At 39.5% G+C, this 25836-nt stretch overlaps 1 protein-coding gene across 1 annotated transcript; it reads right to left on the minus strand.

The window, feature by feature from the left end:
- Positions 1 to 10154: 10154 nt before the first annotated feature.
- THBS1 (thrombospondin 1) lies at positions 10155 to 25675 on the minus strand. The gene is made up of 21 exons (XM_010086337.1): positions 25609 to 25675; positions 24293 to 24870; positions 23666 to 23741; positions 23212 to 23408; positions 22900 to 23025; positions 21234 to 21327; positions 20034 to 20207; positions 19478 to 19654; positions 18996 to 19169; positions 18683 to 18810; positions 18427 to 18579; positions 17659 to 17877; positions 16989 to 17096; positions 16450 to 16609; positions 15930 to 16048; positions 15002 to 15236; positions 14403 to 14630; positions 13986 to 14257; positions 13460 to 13557; positions 13210 to 13349; positions 10155 to 12528 (listed from the first exon to the last, which is right to left on the minus strand). Exons 1-21 carry the CDS (start codon positions 25673 to 25675, stop codon positions 12521 to 12523), a joined length of 3531 nt encoding a protein of 1176 aa, XP_010084639.1. The 3' UTR covers positions 10155 to 12520.
- Between the last annotated feature and the right edge of the window lie 161 nt (positions 25676 to 25836).

The raw sequence follows: 25836 nt of genomic DNA on the forward strand, positions 1-25836 counted from the left end.
TGGCATAATTGACTATAAGACTAAGACTCTTACAAAATATATTATCCAAGTTGATTATTTCTGTCAACTGGAAAACAGTGTTGACAACACATATAGATGATGTTTTTGGTAGTGGGAAGTCATATTCCCTGTTCTGTTGAGAGCAAATATTCTCCCAGTAGTTTGTATAACAATTCACACAACAATCCAAGTGTTTCTTAAGGGTTTTTAATAAGGTAAACTCAGTAGCGTAGAAACAAACATGACCAGCTATATTAAAAATAAATTTATTTCAGGGAGTTCAAATTTACACACAAAAGATAACAAAATTAATAAATACTGCATGACTTCTATAAATTACTTTTAGTTCAGTGAAAGAAAGAATAGACTTTGACCAGCAAAAAAATAAATTCACCCTACCTGGTATTATAAAAAGATTTTGGAAATGTCTGATCTAGGTGTTCCTCCAGCAGGGGGATTGGACTAGATGATCTTTCGAGGTCCCTTCTAATCTCTAACATTCTGTGATCCTGTGTGATTCTGTGATGTCTCTATTTTTAATGTCCTTTACTTAAATGCAATTATATAGTGATATAATCTAAACCTAAATTTAGATCTTTAGCCTAAGACCACTTCTCTTTCTGGAAGGTCAACTGTTCAAATAAGCCAGATTTTAGGCAGGTACATCGACACCTTTCATTTCTTGCATAAAAGTTGTGAGAGTATGAAGTTGTATGTGATGAAAATGCTAGAGTTTAATTGTGTTAGAAATCAGTACATTTTGCTAGGTTTGTCAAGATAGATCTTTGTTATACTGGCAATCTATTCTGAATTTGGAGAAACATTTTTTCACATTCATTGGTAATTGTGAAGAACATACTAATGCCTCTTTCCTTTGTTATCACTTCTTAATTGTGACCACAACTGTTTCTTTGATTGTTCGTACTTAACCTTTCTACAGTGAAAGGAATATTAATTTTTTTTTAAAGTGGTTCCACCTATCAGAAATCAAGAAGGCTTGTTATTGCTATTTTTTACCCTGCCAGACAAACTGGGTATCTAGACTTACCAGCCATATTTGCCCATTATGAGATTTAGGCCATAGCTGCAATAGGAAGAAAATAGAAATGCAGTACCTGTAGAAAAGGTTAGGTGTGGGGTTTTTTTCTGTTTTTTTTTTTTTTGGTTAGTTTTCAGCTGACTTCACATGCCAGCTTTGCTCTTCATGTAGATGCAAGCATCAGAAGAGTGGAGCAGGGGAAGAAGGAAGTGGTCTGCCCCCGAGGCAAGTGGGGTGGCAGTGGTGGTGATGGGGAATGCCACAGAGAACCACCTCTGCCAGGTCTTGTGTAGGATTAACATGACTGCATACTACACCACCAGTCTTCTTCAGCAACTAACAGTGAGAAAAACTCAAGTTTAACTTGCTGCCTTCACATGAATTAAAGTTCTCCTTTAGTCTGAATAGATGTAGTACAGTCAGAGGCAAGTCTGACTCAGCCCCAGCTGCCATCTCTCTTTATTGGTGTTTATTTAAGATGAGATGTGTTAAATCAATCAAAACGCGATGCACTATAGCATAGTGACGTGAGCAGGTAACTATTTATACCTGTTGCGGTAGACATAGTTACTATGAGGTGATTTTATTGCAGAAGAGAGAAAGGAGATTTCAGCTATTAAGTAAATTTCCGTATGGGACATCTCGTGGTAAAAGTCTTTAAAGGGAGTGTGTTAACGTTTGTCACATAGTAATTTAAATATCTTTGAGACATAATCATGCTTTGTGTCAGAGCAATGCAATGGGGTGTTTCGATTATCTGCTTTCTCTAGTGGCTGAGTAATGTTCAAGCAGATAGACCTCAAGTCTGTGTAGTTATATATATGGTCATTTTGCTTGCCAAATATATATATTTTTGGGGGGGGTTGGGGGGGAAACCAAGTGCTCTGAATTTTCAGTCTCTAAATATTTTCATTTTTGCTAAAAACCTAAAAACAAACCCAAGGATATCGTTACAGATATAATTACTTTATCAGGCTGTGAGTCTTTATGTCAGTGTCTGATTTTTAAAAATGGTGTGAACAGGTAATCTTTAGGGACAGTAAAAGTGCGTGCAAAATAAAACCCACTTCAGAGGTTTATAATTGTACATTAGTGCCAAGTATTTTGTAGTTATCCATAAGTTTAAGTTAATTATGTTCAGATGCTTTGTATTCCATGAATATTACTCTAATGCTAAAACATATATCCAAAATTAGCATTTAAATAGATGGCAGTCCATTATTATTTTTGTCACTGTACTGCTTATGAGAAAGTGTACAGCATAAACCAGAAAACCCTGATACCTTCCCATGGAATTAATTTGTTTCCCGCAAAGGTGACTCAGTTCTGTCTTAAGCAATTATTCCTGGCTATAAGCAAAAGGTTGTGATTTTTATCAAATTTATCAAAGTTGCCTAATGTATTCTGTAAGTAACCTTGGTGTTAGTTCAGATATGAATAGATGTGCTAATTGTATTGAGGAATGGAGATCCCAGTGGAGTCCGGTTTAAGGTAAATACATCTGCAAATTAAGGCATCACATGTATTTTTATTTTCAAGAGACATTTACATAGCTGAGCTTTGTTATGGTCTTAATTCTAAGGGACATTTAAACTTATATACATAATCTTCTTTAGACAGTTTGATTTTCTGGCCTGCTACCCCTGGTTTAAACTCAGTGTAGTGCTGTGTAAACAAACAAAAGTGTGTTTGTGTGAAACTGGTTTAGCAGAATCTCAGTTTCGCAGTTGTCGTGGTACTGTAGTCTGTGATCTAGATTCACTGTAATACATTATTTAAGGAAATCATACTAGTTAACATAATTCATATATATATGTTTGTATATATAGATATGAAAGAAATTCTCATGTGTATTCAGAGATAAGTAATTCCTGCTTCTTGAAAGAAGCAGTAATTTGCATCAGGGTCATATGCATGTAAATATAGGTAATGTTTACTGAGAGAAACAGAAGCCAGACTTGCCCACATACCGATATGAAAAGGTTGTTCTTTCTCAGTGGTATGAGCCAATTGGTAATTAATTCCAGCTCTTTTTCTTTTCTATATTAAGTTTTAAGTAGAAGTAGTATCACAAGCTGCTGTTGCTTTTTCTTCTTGCAAATAATACTATGCTTGCAGCAGTTCAGCGTATGATTCTTTTCTTTTTTACAGATGATTTGAAGATTGAAAGTTGAGGGGAGAGTGATTATATGCTTCTTTACACAACAGTTTTTCTAAAAGTGTGGTTTTCAGACAGTCTGAAGGCAATGAATTATCTTCATTGAAAACTGGTCTATGAGGTGATTTATTCTTAAGAGTTTATTATTATCATTATCATTATCATTATCTTATGTTGTTGCAGTTTGATTTCAAAATAAACTCTTGCTCTTCATTAGATTTCCTGGGAGTATTGTATCTAATAAATGAATGTACATGTGCATTTGTGTAGCTGTGTGTCTGATAGACGTGCATGTTCATGAAAACTATAAAATACAACTTGCAAAGTTCAATTTCCACTGATGAGACTTTATTAGAAAGGATGTGAAATGTGCATAATCATTTTACCTTTCCTCCTTTACACACAGTCTAATATTTTCATTAAGTTAGCTAAATCCTGGCCTCCGTTACCCCAGTACAGTTTGCTGGAGCTTGCAGCCTGTCTGACTGCTGAGCCCAGGCTTGGTGAAGGACCTAAATACGTACCCAGTTTTCTGCCCCGGGGCTGTCTGCCGGACTGCTGGTTTGGTTGAAGGTAAAGGCTTGCACAAGTCCTCTGCTTCGTCAGAACATCAGCACCAGTCTGCTCAGATGTGTCTGATTCCTGATCCTGTGGAGTGTAACCATATAGTGAACAATCTTATCCTCTGGTTAAGAAGTGTGACTAGGTGATGAAAGATTGCAGTCCCTTGTGAAGGCTTGGTGCGAATAAAAGCGAAGGGGTTCATAAGTTTGCCCTAGTAGTTTCTGGATTGTGAAACCCTGTAATAATGGCTAGCTGGGGGGAGGGTAATACAGATGGTTTGTGTTTGACATAATAATAAAAATTCATTACAGGTTTTTGCTTCAGCTACTATTTCTCCTGAATTGTCTACTTATTTACTGAACTGATGGTTAGTTTTTCATTTCATGCACTGTAGGGTCAGAATAAGAAGACATTATTAAAAATCATGGTTCTCTTTAAAAGTTTTTTTAGGGTGGAGAGATATTCTATCAAAGAAAACTCAATTGATTTTGCCATTGACAAGCTCTCATTTGACACAAAATAAAAGGACAAATTCTTCTCAGATACTGTACTAGCCATTTAGCATCCAACAAGAAAAGATGTATGGATAGAATGTTAACTATACAATGGCTATGTTATGGCATAGGGTTTACTTGTACTAATCTGAATGTTTAAATTAATGTATGTATTGGCTGAGATTTTAATCTCAGAGTTGCCAGTCTGAGTGGATGCACACTCCTGAGGAAGTGGTAACTATGTGGATATAACAGAGATCAGAATCTAACCTACTTTCTTTTAATTGAAAATGTAAATGGGACATTATATTTGTAACAAGCAAGTGCTATGTATTGTTTTATTTTCTTATATTTTTACTTGTTTTGCGACAGCAGTACCAAACCCATGGATACTGGGCATTCTGCGTAGTCCCATTGCTCTGCGTAGGATTGCTGTAAGCATGTTTCGTGGAGCTTTGCAAATCTCACCTAGATGTATTTCTTATCTTCCTTAAAAATTTTAAGCTCACATTATGACACAGGTCATAATTTCTTTACCATAAATATAATCAAAGCAATACTGACAGGTTTTTTCAAGAGAATTTTCTGTGCCTGTGTGATATTCGTGCAGGACTGTCCACTGGCTGTAACCTTTCCACAGTCCAGTTATTTTCACATGGAATTTGTGTTTGATAGAGTCCTTCTCAAAAAACAGTGTTAAAGGGCTCGGATAGTTTTTGAAGAAAACCAAGTTCTGTTACAAGTGTATATGTAGAATATCTACAGTGTATATTAAGAGAAAAAATAATTAATTCTTATTTTTCTGGTGTATTTCATTATCGTAAATCTCTCACTGTTATGAGAAAGCTTTTCCTAGCACCCTCAAGGAAGAGCCTGTCGCAGACTAAGCCTTACAACATTCCTGAAGCCGTGAATGCAACTTTTTATTCACCTCTGGCATTTCAGGTAAGTTTGAATGACTATTGGGTTGAAGAGTATATTTTGACAGGAACCTGAACTTAGAGACTATGTCAAAAAATAGCGACCTAATATTTATCTGTGCTTGGTTTCTACTGCATTATATTAAATAACAGGTTCTTTGAGAAGATTTTATTTCTTGATGGTGTTACAGGTGAAATATCAGTTCAAGCCCTCTTTTCTTTCTTTATTTTCAGTTTTAAGTAAAACTAGGAAATAAAACTATCTGGTAAAACGTGTTTACTGGTATGAGGTACAAAATAAAGGCAATATTTTATATATCTATATCTATATATCTGTTGTGACCTGCAATAACCCCTCTGTCGGGCTCGCCACTGGAATTCCAGCTGCACTGGAATGCAGCAGCTTCTCAGGGAGTGATGCAGCAATGGTGATTAAGATTTTAAAATTAATTTTAATTTGCAGCCTAACTCAGGATTTGGAAACAGGTTTTCCAAAATACGTACCTTAAATCAGCATAAGTTGTATTTGGTAAAAGATTCTGACAACTAGCTTCTGTACAGTGTTTCCTAGCTCTGTTCATCCCAAAACACAGCAGAGCACAGGAGACTGATTTTTAAAGTTATCCTTCTGACTTCTGGGCTTTGAGATGTTTTAGATTGAGCAATAGGAAATTTTGTGTGTGCATGCAGGTTTGTGCTTTGTGCCCCTTATCTTATTTTCTACTATGATTTTACAGCAGAAGATGGATAATTTTGTTCCAAAAATTTAATATTAGTGAAAGCACCACACCCATGAAGAGAAGATTTTGGTGTGCTTGCATCTGTTTGCTGAGCAATGTATGACCAAACCATTCTGCCATTGTCACTGCAACTCCTCAGTCGCAATGCTGGGGTTTGTGGTGGCCAGCTCTCAGCTGATGATACTGATTTACTCTAGAGGGTATGTTTTGATGCTGCATGGTTTGCCCTTTTAAGTTACAAATTCCATAGTGTTTTTTGTCTGAAAGAGGAAAATAAGGGTGATTCAATCATTTTCATGAACAATATATGCCTATATATGTATTTATAGATTATATGTATTAATTTAATATATATAATGTATAGTACATAGTATCAATACATATATTTAAGTAAGATGATTTAAAGAACTATAGTGTTAATTTCAGTATACTGTAATGGTATGAGAAGTTCAGCTTTATAGTTATTATGCAGTTATTAGAGTGGTTGAGGGTCTTTTCCATTTCAAATGGAAATGGCAAACTAAATATCCTGATTTAAAAAAAAGTTTGTTGACTAGAGCCAACAGCGATAAAAGGAGTGAAATTATTCTTATATGTCCAGAATTCAAGTTTAAATTAAAGTAATTCTATCAAGGAGTGAAAAAACTTCCAGCTTCATCATAAAAAAAGGAAGAGGAAAACACCCCACAAAAATTCTCAGACAAATGCTTATTTCCAAGCCAGACGATGGCTGGTGTCTACTTTGTGGATCTGTAGCGCCTGCTTTCCCTCTCACTTCCTGAGCAGAACTCCTGCAGAGTCAGTGGACATGCTGAGCACAGAGTGAAAACAGGCCGTGCAAAAATTATCTGCTGCATAGATCAGAGAGGAAAGGGCTGCTTGAACACGTCATCAGAGTGGCAAGGTCTAGTCTGGAAGTGTGAAAAAGTATGCCAATAATTAGAAAGGGTGCAATTTTACTTCCAAATCAGGGAGGAATAGGTGAGAGGCTGTTGTTTGCAGCTCAGTTTGTGTAATTTCAATAATGATAAGAATGTTTCTATTGTATTAAAAACTCCTATTTCCTAAATAAAATTCAGCAAATAGTGTGAGAACGGACCTTTTCTCTTTGTGTCACTTCTTAGCAAGGCTTTCTCACCACAGCTTTAGATGAGATCTCTGTCTTGCTTTTTAGGTGCAAAATCTGCTCCACAGTTTACACTTCCAAGAATGCTTTCTCCCCTAGTTACAAAAAAAAGAGCCCCACCTCTGGGAATCTCACAGTTTGAAGGGTAGACAAAGAAGGCAAGGTGGTTTGGCAGATGCTTGGGAAGTTGTTAAATCAGCAAGCTTTTGAAATCTAGGAAAAATAATAACTGTGGGGTTTTTTAAAGAAATTTTCAACAGATCTATTTATTGAGAAATAATTACTCTTTTATTTGTAGATAGATTTAAAGGTCAGGAAAACTGTTTCCTTTTAAGGTAGAATAGAGGTGCTTGAATACTACTAATGCTATAACCTACAGTTATCCAATTATACGTTTCATTGAGGGATTGGCTGGAATCCAGGTGCAGTAGTTGGAATAAAAGGCTCCCTGTCATTTAAGTCTATGTGAAATAGTTCACTGCTTGCAATTGAATCTGCAATACCTTATCTATTGTGCTTAAAAAAAAAAAAAAGTAAACTGAAATGCTCACAAGCATGTATTTCTAGAATGCTGAAGTGCATGAATAATTTTGATATACAAGCAAGTATTCTGTATTAAGGATTTTTTCCCCTCACTTAAAAATGCACTCTTCTTGTGGAAATACAGTGCTGTGCCATTATTTTCCTATTGTTTGCTTTGTGTATTTGGTATGCATAGTTTTGGTGGGAAGGGTATTGCCAGAGGCATTCTGCCCTAATTTTCCAATAACACTAAAATGGTCTCTCCATACGCATTTTGTGACTGGAGTCATCAAAGGAGACTGACAGAGTGTCTAAGCAGCACTCAGCTCAGCTCTTGTATGCATTGCCCAGGCTAGCAGTTCTTGAATTTAAAAGCAGTTGAAAAATTAAAGACTAATGATGGCTGGGTTTCCTGGGATTTATCTAAATTTGAATATCCAAATTTCTCTGTGATACTTGACTAATTTTATGGATTTCCTATGGAAGATTTTATCTTTAAGACTTTTGCTTGCCAAGCACTTTTCTCTAATGAGTTCTCTTCCTCTTGTTATAACTTTGCTTAGATACTCATACAGCTTTGTGCACCTGTTCTTTCTCTCTTGGAAAAGATGAGAAATAAGAGCTAGAAATCCCCTTGTGGTTATATTAAGATGCTCTCTTCTATAATCTCAGCAATCCTTTCCAAAATTAGTTTATGCTGAAAATCAACCAATTGCCATAGTAGACTTCACTACAAAATCATGGCAATAGCAGTAAAAAGTGCACTGTTGTCATTAAGATGCAGATTTTGCTGTGGTTATCTCCGTCTTTATCTCCATAGGTTACCAGTATCTACAGGTTAAACTACTATACCTCTTGATGCAGATAACCGCTTGAAAACTTAAGCTGCCGTATTTGCATGGGCTCTGAGAAGAGCGTGCTATGATAAGAAAACATTGCACTCTTTGCAGTAGCATGAAACTTGAAGATTATTTATGCAAAAATTTTGCCAAGTGCCCAATAACACTAGAAGTGGCATGCAGTAGTTGGTACACCTACGTGTCCCACCGATGAGCCTCCAGGGAGTTGGGAATGGCGTATTTCCCACAGGCTTCACCTATGGAGCTTTTTGCCTGTGGAGTGTGGCTGTTTTCCATGCTCTTTCTGCTTAGGTTTTTTCTGACAGTTGTTTCTTTGGGCAAGTACAGGCCCAAGTTAGTTACCTCATCTATAGCTCGTGCTTGTGTCCTATTGTACTCACAGTCCCCAAGCAACAAGTGTGTGGACTTAACCTATGGGTTAATACAAGGCATATGGTTTGCGTTTATTATTTTGAGGCATGTGTCATCCCCAATTCAGATACGACACTGGTATAAGATACATAAATGCATGCAATAAATTAGCATGAAAGTTTGGCTTGGGCTCAGATAGGTAATTGAAATGGGCTACCAAGATTGTCTTCACCCGTGTGAGCAGCAGGTCTCTTTTTTAAACTTATATCTACATATAGCCACATATAGATATATCTGTTCATACAGCCAGTTGGCTTTCTAAAGCCAGAGTATCTCATACTTCCTACAAGTACAGTAAAGAGATTTCTCCAGGTAGGAACTTTGTTTTTTGTAGTTGTGGCTCTTGGTGCCCCTGGAAGGCACGAAGAGAGTTTGAGACCAGAACTGCAGGACACCTGGTACAGCAGGCCTGGAGAAGATCAGATGGGTGACACTGACAGTTCATTCCCACAAGAGACGGCCACATCCCACTCCAGAGAAGTGAAGCAGACAATCCTGCAGTTGGTGAGGGCAGAAGTTCAGCAGCCGCTTGTAGTTCAGAAGCAACAGGTCAGGAGTTCTTTGTCTTTTTTCTCCTTGTTCTCAGTGGGATAAAATAAAATATACAGGACTGTTCTCAAAATTTAGTAACAGAAAGGACAAGTACTCTTCATCCTCAGGAAAAGGAGATGAAAAGGTTAATCTTGTATTGAGGTGGTCCTGCAGGTATACACTTCTCATGTTGATATTTGGCACTCCTAGCATAGCACCTGGCTTTGCTAAAGGGCTCATGAGACAAACTGCTGTTGTAAGTAAAGACTGAGCAACTAGTGTTAGCTGTTCTTACTTTTAGCAGCATGTTCCATATAGTTGATATAGTGCCACATCCTCAGCTTTTTTTTGTTACACTAGCATTCTCAGTCTAGCAGAGATAGAAGCAGATATTCATCTGCCCCTGCAGTTAGTCTCTTCATGTGAAAGAAAGAAATAGAGGGTAGGCCTGTCTTGGGCTAACTGAAGTCCCCCAAAGAGTGTTTTGCCTCTGGCTTCATCAAGGACAGCATGGCTGTGTCTACACTTTATAGAAGTCTTCAGTGAAACCTTCAGAATCAAATGTGCCAGCTGCCTGTGCTACCTAACTGCAGAAGGGCCATCAGGTAGACAAGCCATTATACCTGGGCTGAAATCTCAGGTGCATCCCCTCTTGTTATAGTTTTAATGTAAAGATTGTAGAGATGTCTTGCTTTGAAGCCCACTTTGACATGAATAACAGCTCTATATGTTAGCATATCAGTGATCCACATCAGTATCACACACCATTAATAAAACTAGAGCACAAAGGTGTAAATATAAATGTCCTTGGTGGTTTATTGTTCTTTGTATGTAAGAAGCTTTATTGTACAACTTACACCACTTTAAAATGGAAATTGATTAAAAATGTTTACAAAAAAAAGCATATTCTTAGAAAATTATGCTAGCAAAAACATTGGGAGGAGGGAAGCAAAAAAATCTTCAGTTCAGTGTGCAAACATTTTATAAAAATAGAAATACTAACTCTACAGGTAGCATTTCATGATAAATTATTTAAATAGCGTATCTACACAATTATGTGATTAACTATTACAATGGCAATGAGAAAAATAATTTATAAAAATACAAGCAATGGTATACAAGATGACAGGAAAAAATATAACACAACATTAGCAATTGTATTTGACTTCTTTTTTTCCAATGCCATTTCTTTACTGGGAATATTTTCTGCAAAGAAATTTTGACTATGTACAGCATTAACCTTGTAATACTACAGTAGCTTTAAAGTTTGTTAGACATTTGAACTCTACTTAATCCGAAGGTTTTTCTCAGTCACACAACAATGAGGTAATAATTGTACGTAAAACTTTCACTATTCATTTCTTTTCCTTTTTTGAAAAGACAAGGAAATATTAAGTATAAGGATGCTGCCCCTTCTCTTGGGGAAAACAGTCTTCTGTTAATGTACATCAAGCCCTCTCCCTCTTTTGCAAGGAGCTCCTGAAATTCTGTCTAGTCCATACAGAATTCCTTCTTTTGTAGCTGCACATGGCTAGTTACAATAATTAGTGCACAGCAGCACAAACAGCTGGTTTGAATGGTTACTGATTGCAGCCATTGTGCCCCTCTCTGCAATCTCCTCAGGGCAGGTATTCTGGTTTTATGTGATGCCCATGGAGCAGTGGTAAAGCACTGCAGACATTTCCCAGCACTAAATAACTGCTAAGTGGCAAATGGCATTCCCTCATCTCTAGCACTATGGATGCGAGACAGGAACTGCTACCATCTCAAGGGACTGGAGTTTTAGCACTGCAGAACAGTTGTCTGCCAGGCTACCAACTGCCTCCTCACAAAGAAAGGAAAAGCCAACACTGAGCTCAGACTGAGAAAAACAAATATCCCATTCCCCACCCTGACACTTTTCCCTGCTCCTCAAAGCCTTGATGGGAAGTTGCTCCTTGTAACAAGTACATCACCACTATCTGCTCCAGAGAACTTTTTTTCTCAACTAAACCCCCTCTAGTTTCAATATAGAACAGAGTTAATAAATAATCTGTATTTACAATCTTACAGTCATGAAGACTTGTAACAATTATTATGTGGATAGTCTTGACGCATTTCTTGCTGTTTTAATCAATAATCCCTCAGTCATTATAACATCAAGGATAGGTAAAAATAAATATTTTACAATTTCAGTATTTTATCTACAGGCCCCTTCCCCTCCTCGAAAGAAGTGAGGGGTCTAAAGCATCTATAGCATGTAGAAAAGGAATTTTTTCATTACTATTGTTTTTGTGCCTTTTTAACCATAAAAAGTGAAGCACATGCTGGTTTCCTGAAGGACAGCACAGTGCTAGCTGAGATGGCGGTGCTTTCTGGCACCGTATCTGAAAGACAACACTTGAAGGTAAGAAGGATCTGCATCTAATCAGGAAAAAACAGAATGTAATTGTAAATCCCAGTTCTCCCAAAGCTGGTGTGATCCAGTGTGCCAGTTTTTATCCTCTTTCCCCCTCCCATTATGGAAATCAGTTTTAGGATATCTGTTTTGTCCTGTGTCATAGAGCAGCTGATCTAGCTCACCACAAATAGAGTAAAAGACTGTTTTCATCTGAAAGATACGACATATAAAACAACAATCATTTCTCCAAGTTAAATGGATGTAAACCAAGGTAGCACAGCCCTCATTAAAAAAAAATTCCTCTCCCCCTTAAAGAAAAAAGACTCAGAGTTCACCCTCCCACCCACAACCCCTTTTCCCCACACAATGAAAGGTCTTCAGTTTAAGTAGTCCACAGCACATCCAAAGATGTTCTTTTTACAAAATGCTACTCCATGGGACCTCCAGTTAGAGAGGCAGCAACACTGCACTGTGATAAACAGCAAACAAATGTCTTTCCTACTGAAAGAAGTGTGCTTGTTTGGTGAAGACAGTTCTCATTTGCAAGACACATTTGTTTCCTTCCACTTCAGCAGAGGTCAGATACCAAGTACGTTGTCACTTTCATTCTCTCAAAAGCATTCTTTTGAGGCAGGTCATGTGTTTCGAGTCCACATTTACACAGAAAGAAGAAAGGAAGGAATAATATAATGGTCCCAGGATTTGTAAGGCTAAACATTTCAGAAGGTGCAATACCAGCATTTTTAAACAGTCTCTGGATCCAATAACTTTGTGATTATGGATCTGTGAATGAGAAAAAATTAAGATATTTAAATATTTCAGTATGATGCATGATTATGTCTAAGACATTAATCCCTAGAGAGATTTATAAAGAACATACTGGTAAAGAAAACCAAAATTGCTTAGGTACTTTCTTGGGTTAGACTTCACCATCTAGTCTATGTAACCGTTACATAATGAAGTCACAATTTAACGAAGAACAGGGCACCTGGAAATAGTCATATGCACTTATCCCCATTGAACTGCAAAAGTAGACACAATATATGGGTAACTTTCTACCTTGCTTGATTTTAAGCTAATCAGTTTTTTGCATGCCAGACACTACTTTTTGCTCGCTAAAGCAAGTATTTTGCATTTTCACTTTGGATTTTGCCAGCTGTGGTGATTCATTCTAGTAAACACTTTAAAAGACATTCCAGCTCCAGATACGAACTATATCTTAACATGGATTTCTGATACTTTGAGATAACAGGATAGAAATATACTTAAGATTTTATACATTTAAACTTTTAACTGCAAGGAGTTTATCAAAAAGGTGTCCTGTTTCTGCCTCCAGAACTCACTTGAGATTGAACCATGAGAGATAATGTCCCACTTAGCTCTTTTTTTTTTGATGCATTTTTCTTAAGAGCAGCTTTCTTGAACCAATTCATATACATAGGATCTCTTCAATGTCTTCCTTACCTCTGCATTCATATTTAAGATCTGAGAAGAACACCATTTCTTGGGAGAAGACAAATAATCCTAGCCGACCACCAGCATAGGTTTTATCATAGATTGGTCCTGAGTCTGCCATTATTTTCTTCCCTTCATACATTACAACTCTACAAAGAGACAATGGGTTAGCCAACTTTGACAAGCTTCTGTTAAGTTTATCTTTAAAGACCTTCACTTTCCTTGTGATAATTACCTAAGATAAAAGGATTATGCTCACCTGATGTAGCCAGTCTTTGGTCTATGGCTAAGACGCCATCTGTATGCAGTGAAGTCTTTCCAGCCTATGTGACGAGGGTCATGCCACAAAGTTCTCACCTATGAAAGAGCGTTTTTTTGTTAAACAAAGACCTGAGAAAACATAGCCATTATTTATGCCACAAAGGTGCCTTGACGATCATCATTGTGACTAGTAAAGGCTTAAATTAAGTCACTAGGCTCTGTAATGAGGTCTTTTGAAATCAAGTGTATTTAAGTTTATTTAAAAATACTTAAATAGGAATGTACTCCACTATTCCAGAAACAATTGATTCACTGCTGCTGGAGAGCCTGTCTGCAGTGTGTAATCCTGTTAATTTTATATAATACTTTGCATGCTTTGGGATAATTACAAAGTTGTTAGTCTTTGCCAAGAAGACTAAGCCATTCTGACCAGCATGTGCATACCCCCTGTACGCATCTAACTTGTTGGAAGAACAGCCTGCCTTACAGCACAGAAGAGCAGGTTATGAAAGTGCCACTCTTACCTGGCCAGGAGTGTTTCCTGTGTGCCACAGAGCATTCCGAAGGTGTTCGCCCGGACCAGTGGTGGAATTCACAACTTTGATGGAGAGACCTGAGTAGCCTTGAGCTTTGGTTGGTGTCGAGTCCCAGTAAGACTGGGTGATCTGCTTCCACATGACAACATAGAAACGACTGCTAGATTGGTAGCCAAACACAAAGCCAGCATAATCATCGTCCCTTTCTGTATTGATGAAGAAGGTGCCACTGAAGTCCACAGCATTGAATTCATCAAAACCTATGGGTCATTAAAGGAGAAAGTTTTAGGTGGTGCTATTTTGTCATTCTTAAACAACTCCCTAATAGTTTCTCAGGTTCTCCTCTCCCCTTGCCCTAACCAAAAAAAAAACCAAACCCAATGTCTGTTAAAATTTTCCCCTTACCAACTGCAAGGCCAGGGTCACAGTTGACTGTCTGAACCAGCTCTTTACCCTGGTGACGAACAACCCAGTTTGGATCATTTTGGGATGTTCCTTTCGGATCCAAAGGAATCATCTGGAATCTTCGGAAATCAGTCTCACTGATGTCCACATTTTCAGGGCAGATATCATCAATGTCTGGCACACTGTCTTGGTCAAAGTCATCTTTGCAAGCATCTCCACGTCCATCACCTGTGGGACACAATTTCACCATTATATCATCATTGTTGTTTGCTTCCAAGTCTTACAACTTGGAGTTGAAATCTTAATTGAAGATCTGACTGCCCAGGTACTGCTGGTAGACAGTACAGATGCCACAACAGCTACTGTATAAATGACCTTTCACTCCAGTCTGGTAGTGACCTCGGAATAAGTTGGATGTTGGACATGTGGTCATTTTTACATTGCTCCTTACTCCTGAGGAGCACTATAACAACAGCACAGCCATTCTATCCTTTTTGTTACTTGTAACTTTTGTCCAACCCTAAATAGTGTGAAAAAAATATAGCATCACATTATTGGAAGATACTCTGAAAATATTACTATGATACTGGCCACCTTACCATCAGAATCAGCTTGATCTGGGTTGGCAACCAGTCTGCAGTTATCTTTGTCATCAGGGATCCCGTCATTGTCATCATCATGGTCACAGGCATCACCTTTTCCATCCTTGTCATGGTCAGCTTGATTGGCATTGGGCACATAGGGGCAGTTATCAAGATTATTTTGATGGCCATCTTCATCTATGTCCTGGTTATTGTCACACTCATCACCTATGCGGTCAGAATCAGTATCTTCCTAAGAAAGGGGAAAAAAATATATATTTTTAAAAGCCATTTAAAAAGAACCTGAAATAGGAATCTTAATAGCTACTATTAATTGGGATTTCTGCTTGCTTTATCAAGAGCTAAGATGGATGTAGTGAGACATTAGGATTAATGCATGCTTACTTAAAGCCACCTGTGCTAACTGTTGTTGAGCTGCTTTAGTGTTGCCCTGGTTTCAGTTTGAATCCACAGCAGTAGAAAGCAGTGTGGTCATCAGCCTCACTCCTTCCTTCTGCCATGTAACTCTTCTGTCTACCTTTTCCTTAGAGAAGAGCAACCCGTGCTGTGTTCAGCTTACTGGTAGAAAAGCACTACAGACTAAGAGGGTAGTTCCTACCTACCTAGATTTCATACAATGTTCCCGGGAATTTTATATCTTTAGTATGAGAATCACCACAACTGACAAACCTAAGAAAAGTTTGGGATATGAGTACATGCAGTAATCTCCCAGATCTTCACTAGAATTACTTTTCAGAAAACCCCTGGAAGCTGTTTGAGCTGTGAGAGCATGTTATTTGATAAAGGCACCATGTGTCAAATTAATAAGAAATATTTGTGACAAGTGAAATTTAATCTGTAACTTGCTGTTTAAATATTTTCTACAATACACAACATACTATATATTTTATACCAGTCTTCTATTTATATAATGCAAATCCCCTACCTGGTCAGGATTGTGTTCTAAGGGGCAGTTATCACACTGATCTCCAACACCATCCAAGTCTGTATCCCTCTGGTCTACATTGTAGACATATTGGCAGTTGTCCCTTTCATTAAGGACACCTGTAAAAATTAAGGAGAGTTCATGAATGTAAATCAGACATCTAAATGCTGCAAAAGGACTGTTTAAAGCCACCACACACTTTTAGATAAATTTTTGAAAGCATTTTGAGCAACATTTGAAAGCTTTGAAACTTGACTCATCACTAGCTCTGCCACACACTTCTGTTCCTACTGTCTGTGAGAGCAGAGATAGAATTTAACTGTGCCAAAATGTGTATATTTCAAAGTGAATTTCCATTAGCTATAACTGTTACTTCAGTAGTCTTTATGTCCTGAAACCACCCAAGAAACTCTTATGTGTTCAGGGATGAAATTCGGGTAGGAAACCAGTGGCACATTAGGTACATTTGATCAATCTGTGATTAGAAAACCATCTAAAGGAGCGATTAGAGGCCACCTACCATCTCCATCAATATCCACTGCACATGCATCTCCTTCTCCATTGTTGTCAGTATCAGTTTGATCAGGGTTGTGATTGTAGGGACAGTTATCACAGCGGTCACCAACCTCATCTCTGTCATAGTCATACTGCTGTGGGTTGTAGATGAATGGACAGTTGTCCTGCAAGAGCAAGAAAGAAGTCAAGCTTTAAAAAGAGTCAAATTAAAGCTTTAACTAGATTCTGCTTAGGCTTGTACCACTATATGAAACGAGAAATTATAGGCAGGGAAACAGTTAAAACTGGAATGCTTCTATCTCAAAACACTCTATGAGTGTAGGAATGGCTAAATAAAAAAAGAAGATTCACTTCCAAAGCTCAACCAGCTGCAGCAAATTTGTCTGCATAGTTATGCATATCTAAAGGTTTCTAGGATAGCTGTCAGTGCCAGCAATTTCCTATGGTCTGCTGTTAAGATTAAGGTCAGAAGCTAGACCCCAACCTTAGGAAGGGGAATGGGAGAGCTACATTCTCAAAGGCTGTTCTTTTTTGTTGTCTTACCCGGTCATCAGGAATACCATCATCATCGTCATCGTTGTCACAGGCATCACCAATCCCATCCTTATCATAGTCTTCCTGCCCAGAGTTGGGCAGGTTAGGGCAGTTATCCTAGAAGGGAGAAAGTACACAGATGTGTTTACTCCTGTCCAGATTACAGTAGGGATTTTAGCAGGCAGGATCTAATCATTAGGCAAAAATCATAATTCTTCTCAATCAGGTAGGTGTTAAAACTTACTGTATTTCTCTTAATTTTACCTAGTCATTACTGTGAGGATAAGTCTTACAAAGCCATAGTTCAAATAATTTTTGAAACAATGATTTGGCTGTTTTGGAGAATCTTACCCTCTTTTTCTTTTCCTGGAGAGCAAAGCTGATATAGGTATAGCCTAAACTAGAGTCTTCCTGTAACATTTATAACCAACACTTATAATTGTGGCAGGCTTCATTTTTTCCCATCTTGCAGGAATATCCAAAGCAACAGCAATACCTTGTGATACCTTGGTGATGGTATCCCTACACAGAGAGCTATTTTGACAGTTTTATTTACAGAAAGGATAGTTTAATAGCTCTAACAAGGTAGAGACTTGCTTTATACCTCAAACCTAACATATTTTGTTTATTTCTCAGATAGGCTGTTACAATGGTAGATGGGAAAACAGGATAAACTTACTTTTTTACAGTGGTAAGTGGCATTGGCAACACAAACAAGGTTCTCATTTGGCCATCCATCCAAGTCAGTATCTTCTCCACAGATTATGCCATTGCCAGCATAGCCTGGTTTACATTCACAGCGATACATGGGGTCACTGAAGTGGCCAAGATAATTGCATTTGGCATTCTTGTTGCAGTCATGTGTTCCATCTGTGCATGGATTACGTGGCTTGCAGACCTAGAAGGCCACACAGAGATTAAATCCACTGGAAGCATATTTTTATCCCTCATTTTTCTCCAGATATTCAAATAAAACACAGAGAATATGTGCTTGTTTTGATCGGAGATCCTTCAATTAGGAAAAAAAACAACAAAAAACTAGAGCAGCTTCATAACATTACTTTCTTCCACTCCAACTCTAGAAGCAGTCTTAGCACTAATTATTATTTTTCTTATTGAAACCTTATTTCCTTTCAAATGGAACCAAGCACTAAAATATCTCTAGGGCACATATTGTTGGATCATAAGTGAATACTGATTAAATTACTCTCCTAAAATGATGTATAACATCTGAACCCTCCACAGCTGAGGAGGACAATGATTTTTACAAATCATTTTGAACTCCAGTAGAAACTGCTTAATGCTCCTCCTGTTCTAAATCACAGAAGATGGGGTTTTTTTTATTAAATGTACCAAGTCCTTCTTCCCTGAAATGCATAGGTACTTTCTGTTGTTTAGAAACTTTGTGAGCTTTCCTAACTCAGAACAGTTCTCAAGTTGACAATACCTGTTTGTTAGCCATGGCATCCTCAACACTGCGACCAAACGGCTGTGTCCCAGTGAAACGTGGTGGACAAGGCAGACAGTTGTACCCAGGTTCAGTATTCTCACACCTGTGCACTCCATTGAAGACAAAGCAGGCATCAGGAACCTCTTTGCACTGAAGTACAAGAGTTTGAGGTAGAGGAGAACAACAGTTAGAATTACTCTCTCTTCCCGTTTTCTTTCATGCCCTTTCAAGGAGCAAAATCTAGTCTTCTCACCTCATCAATATCTTGGCAGTGGACACCATCACCATGGTAGCCAGCAGGACAGGCACCACACTTCCAGGAACCATCAGGGGAGCTGGTACATGTAGTCCCAGCAAAGCAGGGATTAGACAAACACCCATCTGAGAAACAATGGGAAAATGTAAGATGAAGAATGCTTACCATGCTGCTGCAGTACTGTATTCAGCTGATATGCTGGTTTAAAATTCTAGCACTTGTGTTTTACAGACTTATGTCAAATTTTTTTAATCAGTATTTTCAAGATTGTCCACAACCTTCAGATGTTTATGGGAAAATGGATACTCACCAATTGGACAGTCCTGCTTGTTGCAGACCTGAGTCCCTTTAGCTTCACCTACACAAGCCTTCCCACCATACTGAGGTTCAGGATTATTGCAGAGACGGCTACGTTTTTGAAGTCCTCCTCCACATGTCACTGTGCAAGGATCCCAGGGAGACCATGGTCCCCAGTTGCCATTAACTAAAGGGAAATAGAAATTAGAAGACATGTATAGCTTTAAATTCAGTGGTACTAGTTTCTACCTGACTAAGGACTATTACTTTTGTAGTGAGAGCACTTCAGACATTTTTCAAGCATAAATGACAATTAATGGACTCCATGGAAGAACCATAGAAAACAGTTTAGTTTCATCTGAAACTAACCTGTGAGGTTTTACCTGGACCACCTCTAAGTTTAAAGGGAGAAGATTACTAGAATTAGATTGTGTAGCAACTACTCAGGAATTTCACTAAGCTACCAAATGGTAGTTACCACCTGGACACACTTACTTGGGCAAGGATCTTTCTGGCAGGGTTTGTTTTCTCTTGCCTCGCCCTCACAAGGTTTGCCATTCAGCTGTGGTACTGGAGAGTTGCAGAGCCGAATTCTAGTGATGATGCCCGTGCCACAAGTGACAGAACATGATGACCATGGTGACCAGTGACTCCAACCACCGTCCTGTTTAACTACAAGAGAGATGTCTGTTATTAGTAGAGTTTCTGAAGAACAGACTTCAGCTGCATAGCACCTAGGACATAGCCAGTACCAGAACTGTACCAAAGACTCCATATATATTGGATAGGCTCAGCACTGTCACAGATCAAGTTGTTTTGTCACTAGAGGAACTGCATACCTAAACCAGCCACAAATTTTGACCTGGAAGCAGTGCCCAAACATGCCTATTTACTTCATCAACCAACTGCCCCGCTTTACATGATTAATAGAAGTCGTTACAGCTAGAAGCCAACGCTCCATCCCAGTGCCAGAACTACATGGTAATCTTTGCATTAAGCCAATACAAGTGGTCTGTGTTTTACTACCAGTGTGAGCAGATTAAGTACTTACATCTCTTATCACACTCCTGAAGGTGGCAAGTCCGAGTCTGTACAGAAGACCCTTCACAGCGGTTATTGAGACTGTCACAGGACCGCCCTCTCTGCTGAATCCCATTCCCACAGGTCACAGAACATGAAGTCCACTCAGACCAAGGAGACCATCCATCATCTGCGTAGTCGCTAGCTGCGGAGGGACACAGGTCTGTTATGGCTCTGAATAAAACTCTGGGCATGTGTTTTTCCGTAGCCTTTTCTCCCATCCCTCTCTCCACAAAAAAAGGACACAATTGTCCTCAAAAGCCACATGCATCTTCCTTTCTTGTACAAGATAAAAGTCATGAACTCAAATGTTTCAGTGGTCACATGCATCACCTAAGTGTTTTGGATGGCTTTTCTGAATTCATCATTACTATGCTGGTTTTATACATCAGTCACCAATAGTAGTTTCCGGTGAGTTTTGCAAGGTTTCTCTTTTCTAAGTACAATCAAGATTAATTAGCATAGATAATTAAGAGTATTATGTTTGCTAGAGAGAAAAGAATTCTAGTCATAGAAGCAGAGGCTGAGACTTGCATTTAACCTTATTTTTTTTAATAATCTAAGAGTTACAGTTCCTTATTAAAAAGCTTATAGATAGAACTTGTTTAGAAACACATTTGAACTTTTTTTTCCTCTTCTAAATACACTACTTTGCAGATAAGGAGAGACAATATTGTTTGGAATATTTTAGCTTGCTGAAGTGTGGGGTAGCGTGCACTACTGAAAGGTATTCACCACTGAATACAGTACACTTGAGCTGTGTAATATAGCTCAGTAGCATGTCCTGTCTACACATTTTTTTGTTATATTTTTTGGATTTCAGAGCTTCTTTTGACTTCTCTTACTGATACTGATCCAGCGTATCCCCAAGCCCCTCCTTTCTCTACAGAAATGTGTTAACATCTAAAACCAGTCTTTAGTGGTGTAATTTTCAGGAGGACAATGGTGAGTCCTTAGGCAAGTGGCAATTAGAAACAAATACAGCAGGCCAGTATGCTATTGGCTATTTAGTAAATTGTTTCAAACAGCAGCTAACCTCAAAGAGGCATCAGGCTAACCTTACTCCACTGGTGCAAGGTTATACCCAGTTGTGGTGTACTTTAGAGCAGCATGTGTCCAGCTAGATCAAGCCAACTCCTATAGAAGCGTGAAGGTATTATGAAGTACTTACGCCAGCATCGGGGGCAGCACTCCCCATCAGGCACAGTGGCATTGGAGCAAGGCATGAGAGGACAGGACACTTTCCGGCATATAGTGGCAGAATTCTATAAAGAATTGTGAAAATCACAATAAGCAAGTGGAATATAAACCATGTCTGGAGTCTAGTTACGTGATGAAGAGATCTTTTCTGCAGCACTTAAAGACTCTATAGCTCATCTAAAGCAGAGACCCTTGTATTTAGAGCTGAAACAACCCAAGGGTAGTCCCAGGTATTTTTAGTCAAACTTAATCCCATTCCCATTTTCACCCATTATTTTTCAGTCAAGAGTGGAAGTGTTTTGGTTTTGCAGAAGCTGATCAAGAGTAGCTACCAGATGCTAGCTGGAGTAAAAGACTGTCATGTGATAGCCAAAGTATAAGGTCAGACTTCAAGGGAATGAAACAAGAAAGAGCAGCCAACTTTCTTTTCAGTTAATATGGATTTAAGCTGATTATATGGTAAAGATAAAATGAGTTTAGTGGACTCTGCTCAAGAGCCATGAAATCTATAACTTATACTTAGAGGTCTTTGATCTTTAAACCAAGCTGGCAGGGTAAGAACACCCACCTCCAATCTCAATGAGATTTAAAAGGGCAGCCTTTAGTTTTGCTTCTTGAAGGTAGCATCTTGGTTAGAAGAATGCTCTCATGATTACCATTTTAATCTCCCCAAGCAAATGACTCCATTAAGGCAATTACAGCTAACATTGAATGGTAGGAAAGAGACAGATGCAGAAGACACAGTATCAGACAAGAGATCATAGAATGGTTTGGGTTGGAAAGGACTTGGAGATCATGTAGTTCCGAGACCTACAGAAGCAGATGCAGAACTTGGTGAGATGCCTTGGATTGCACATCTACAAATGCTCAGCCTTTAGTTTCTAAACAGAGGCAGGCTAGTTAACCCACTCTTTGGTGGGCTGGTACTCCAAGACACTTTTACTAAGGTATGCTTACAGTTAAAGGGAACAAGCAATAAGTTTAAAGAAACTCTGAAACTGCATATTTTAGTGTATTTTTACAGCTTTCCATGGAAGTGGAACACAAAGCATAAGTATCTTGCCAGGTGATCCTGGGATTTAAACAGCTAAACTGAAATCTGGAAGGGATTGCTGTTCCATATAATCTGTAGCAGCTAATAAGACACAGCCAGAAGCATTTGTTAAATAAAAAAAAACCCATAAGTTTGTTAAGAGCCTTTACCAACTACTAGAATGTCTGTTCCTACTAAGCCAGCATAAAGTTCAGTGAGGACAGAGGGTTGATCTAAAGTACTCCAGGGAGCAAAGCTGGTAGTACTATAAATTTGTTCTATTGATGCTTACTTTTAGTTTACTCATGGACTTATGTAAAGAATAAAGAGATTTCCCAAATGAAGGAACTAAAAGTATGTTAACAGCTGTATCAGAGTGATGTCTTTTATACTTCTCTAGAATACTGCTGTTGTAACACTGTATGAAAGCTGCATTTATATCAGAGATCTAGTAGGATGAAATAAACTGAGTAATTCTCTGGCTACTGTAGCATGTCCAGTTCTGTGTAGGATTCACTCTAACACGGAATGTAATTTAGAAATATCTGTTCATTTCAACTCATGAATTTATATACAGAGGATTTATGAATGTGAGGAATCTTACCTGGCAGGTACATTCAGTGCAGCTGTCAATAGTCCACTCTTCTTTATTTTTGTGCAAGATTCCATTATGAATGCATACTCCAGGAGTGATCTGGACCACTTTGGCAATCAGTTCATTTTCTTCAGTCTTAAGGGGGTTGGGGGTGGGCAGGGGAGAGAAGCAGAGAGAAGATATTTAGAAGTTAATACAGAAAACACCCTTTTCCACAAAAGTCATAGAGTAAAGCTCTATGTTTATCCAGGCTCTTAAAGGGCAGGTTGCAATTCATTCACTAAGTTAATGAAAGGTACCATGAATTTAACCAACACTCACCACTTTGCGAACTCTGTCTTGAAGTGTTGTAACCATGGATCGTAGCCCTTGCAGTTCCACAAACATATTTGTTAGTTCATCACAGGAAAAACCACAGACTGCTTGGATGTCCTTTGTTTTATGGCCAATGTAATTAGTGCGGATAGCTGGACTGGAACCATTGATGGGGTTGTCCAAAGTAATGATCGCACTAGTGGCTAAGAGACAAAAACACACATCAAGTGAATGCTTTTTTTTTTTTTTTTACCATGTGCATTTATCATTCCAGCAATACCACCTGCTAAACAGCTGCCACCAGATTCATTAGAGTGCCTGCAGAAATATAATCTTATTTCTTATGCAACATGGATTTGTATGTCAGCATACTTCTGAGTTCTGTTTCAACTTGTCTTTCTAACATAACAAGGAATCTTATTTTTAATAGGTCATTGGATTCAGAAAATTGCAAACTTACAGCTAGAGCAGCCTTTGTTCCTCAGGATAGTTTCCAGAGTTGTTCCAAACACAAACCGCACATTCTGCAGCAGTCCCTGTGGACAGAGGAAGAATTACAGCTACTTGCAGTGACTGCAAGGGAAAGAAGTACAACTCGCATGGAGAGAGCTTGTGGGCACTTAAAGTCACGTCAGATCATTAAGATTAGCATTGTGACAGACAGATGGAAAAGTGAAACATGTTACTTTATTCTCCTTAATGATAACAAGCCCTGCTTCCTAACATTCTCATCCTTGACCCTGAGGACTGGCACCTCTCCAGGCAGGAAGGAAAAAACCCACAGATTTCTGAATCTCATATAAGAAGCTGAGCAATGAAGCTACAACTACCCGTTTGGAAGCTTCAGTGTCTTCTTATTGCTGCAGAAAGTTCTATTCCTGCAAATCTAATGCTTCACTCTTCAAACTCCATTATTAAAGTTCATTAGATTCAGAGGTGGTTCATATCAGATGTACACTAGCCAGTGGTGGATCCCTTTCTCCCTGTTACCCGTGTCTCTGTAGCTATTCAGGCTGGTTGAGAAGCTAATGAACCTTTAAGGCAGATGACTGAAAATACTAGGCATGAATGTAAGTGAAAGTCTTACCTGGAAGTTGTCGTTGACTCCCCCTTTGGCAATACGGAGCCTGGCACTGCTGGCCAGGTCCCTAGTGAAGATGTTCTGGATGGGGATGTCCAGTTCAGCATTCTCCATTTTCTCACACCCCACATAGAGCTGAGCCCGGTCTTCCTGCACAAACAGGGTGATATTCTTCCAGTGTCCTGTAGCTAGCAAGGCATCCTCCACTGACACCAACTGCTGCTTGCCATCACCAGAAAGGCTCAGGTCCAGCGTGCCTGCCTTGCCATTTGATACTAGACTGAAGACATGACCAGAGCCATCTTTCTGTTCCACAGACAGCAGCGTGCCCCTACTCTTCTTGGCTTGCCGGAGAGTGGCCAGGAGGATGAAGCCCTTCTCAGCATGGATGGCATCTAATAAGTCTTGGAACTTGGAATCAGGGACAGCAGGGATGCGACTGGCGTCTTCAATGCGGTAAGCAGGGCTGGAGGATTCTGGTCCCTTCACCAGGTGCACCCCAGGCGCCCGGCGCCCAGCTCCCTTCCGAATGAAGCCGATGAGTTCAAAGAGGTCAAAGACACTGTTATCATCACTCCTGGACTCTGCAGAGAGATCAGAACGAGTATCATGAGCCAGGGACAAGAAGAAATTGAGTGGCTGCATATGCCCAAGGCTCGTGGTGCACACCGTGAGAGGTGCAGCGCCTCACGCAGAGCACAGACAGCGGCTCTGAGGGCACGGCAGTCCCACCAGGGCTGCTGCGTGGCAGTACATGTGCATTCTTGTACAGGAGCCAACCGGCACAGGAGTGCCAGGTACCTGCTGACTGACATGCAAAGGTAGCAGCCACTCTGGCACCTCATTAGGCTCTAGCAGAGGAGAAATAGACAGCAGAAGCCCAGACTGCAACATTCCTGTGCTAGGATGGAGCAAAGTGAGCTAGCTTAGTATGGCAGGTGACAGCAAGCACAGTAGCAGCTTCTCTGCAGCACCACGACAGCAGCCTACTGCCCCATTCCTTCTTCAGCCAGTCCCTACATCACATTCCCCTGTTCCTCTGCCCAACGCACAGCTGAACAAGGTACAGTCTTAAGTCCTGGAGACTCCGCGCTTCTATTTCTGAAGGTTACACAAATTCCACACCAGAGAAAGTTTCTTGTTCCCAACTAGCTCAGGTTAAAAAGTTTTTGTTCATTGAAAGCTTTGGAGCTTCTCACCACCAAGCACAACTTCAGCTGCCCACACAGACACCAAGAAGTGGTGGTTGGTTCCCCCCCCCCTCTTCCCTGACCATTGTGAGCCCCAAAGCTGCCAGCTCCAGAGGACAGAGCTGGCCTTACCTGCTGTGCGCTTGGCTTCCGAGAGGCCGAGCAGGAAGAGGAGGCAGAGGACGGTCGTTGGCCCCATGGCAAAGGTCTGTCTCGGAGCCAGCCTGGGGACAGTCATAAGGAAGAAGGTCCCCGCGCTGCCGTCGCACCCAGGACGTACCGGCACCACCGACTCCCCGGGGGCAGGAAGGCTGCGCGGCGGGAAGAGGCAGGGACAGGGCAAGTGTCCCCCACCCGCCA

This window comes from Pterocles gutturalis, unplaced genomic scaffold (genome assembly GCF_000699245.1).
Source record: "Pterocles gutturalis isolate BGI_N339 unplaced genomic scaffold, ASM69924v1 scaffold6936, whole genome shotgun sequence".
NCBI lineage: Eukaryota > Metazoa > Chordata > Aves > Pterocliformes > Pteroclidae > Pterocles > Pterocles gutturalis.

Coding starts and splice junctions, on each gene's coding strand:
- THBS1 (XM_010086337.1), bottom strand. CDS start 25,675: ATGGGGCCAACGACCGTCCTCTGCCTCCTCTTCCTGCTCGGCCTCTCG. Junction 15,237..15,929: donor TAGAACACAATCCTGACCAG/GTAGGGGATTTG, acceptor CCCCTTTCTTAG/GAAGATACTGATTCTGACCG. Junction 14,631..15,001: donor AGATCAAGCTGATTCTGATG/GTAAGGTGGCCA, acceptor TGTGTCCCACAG/GTGATGGACGTGGAGATGCT.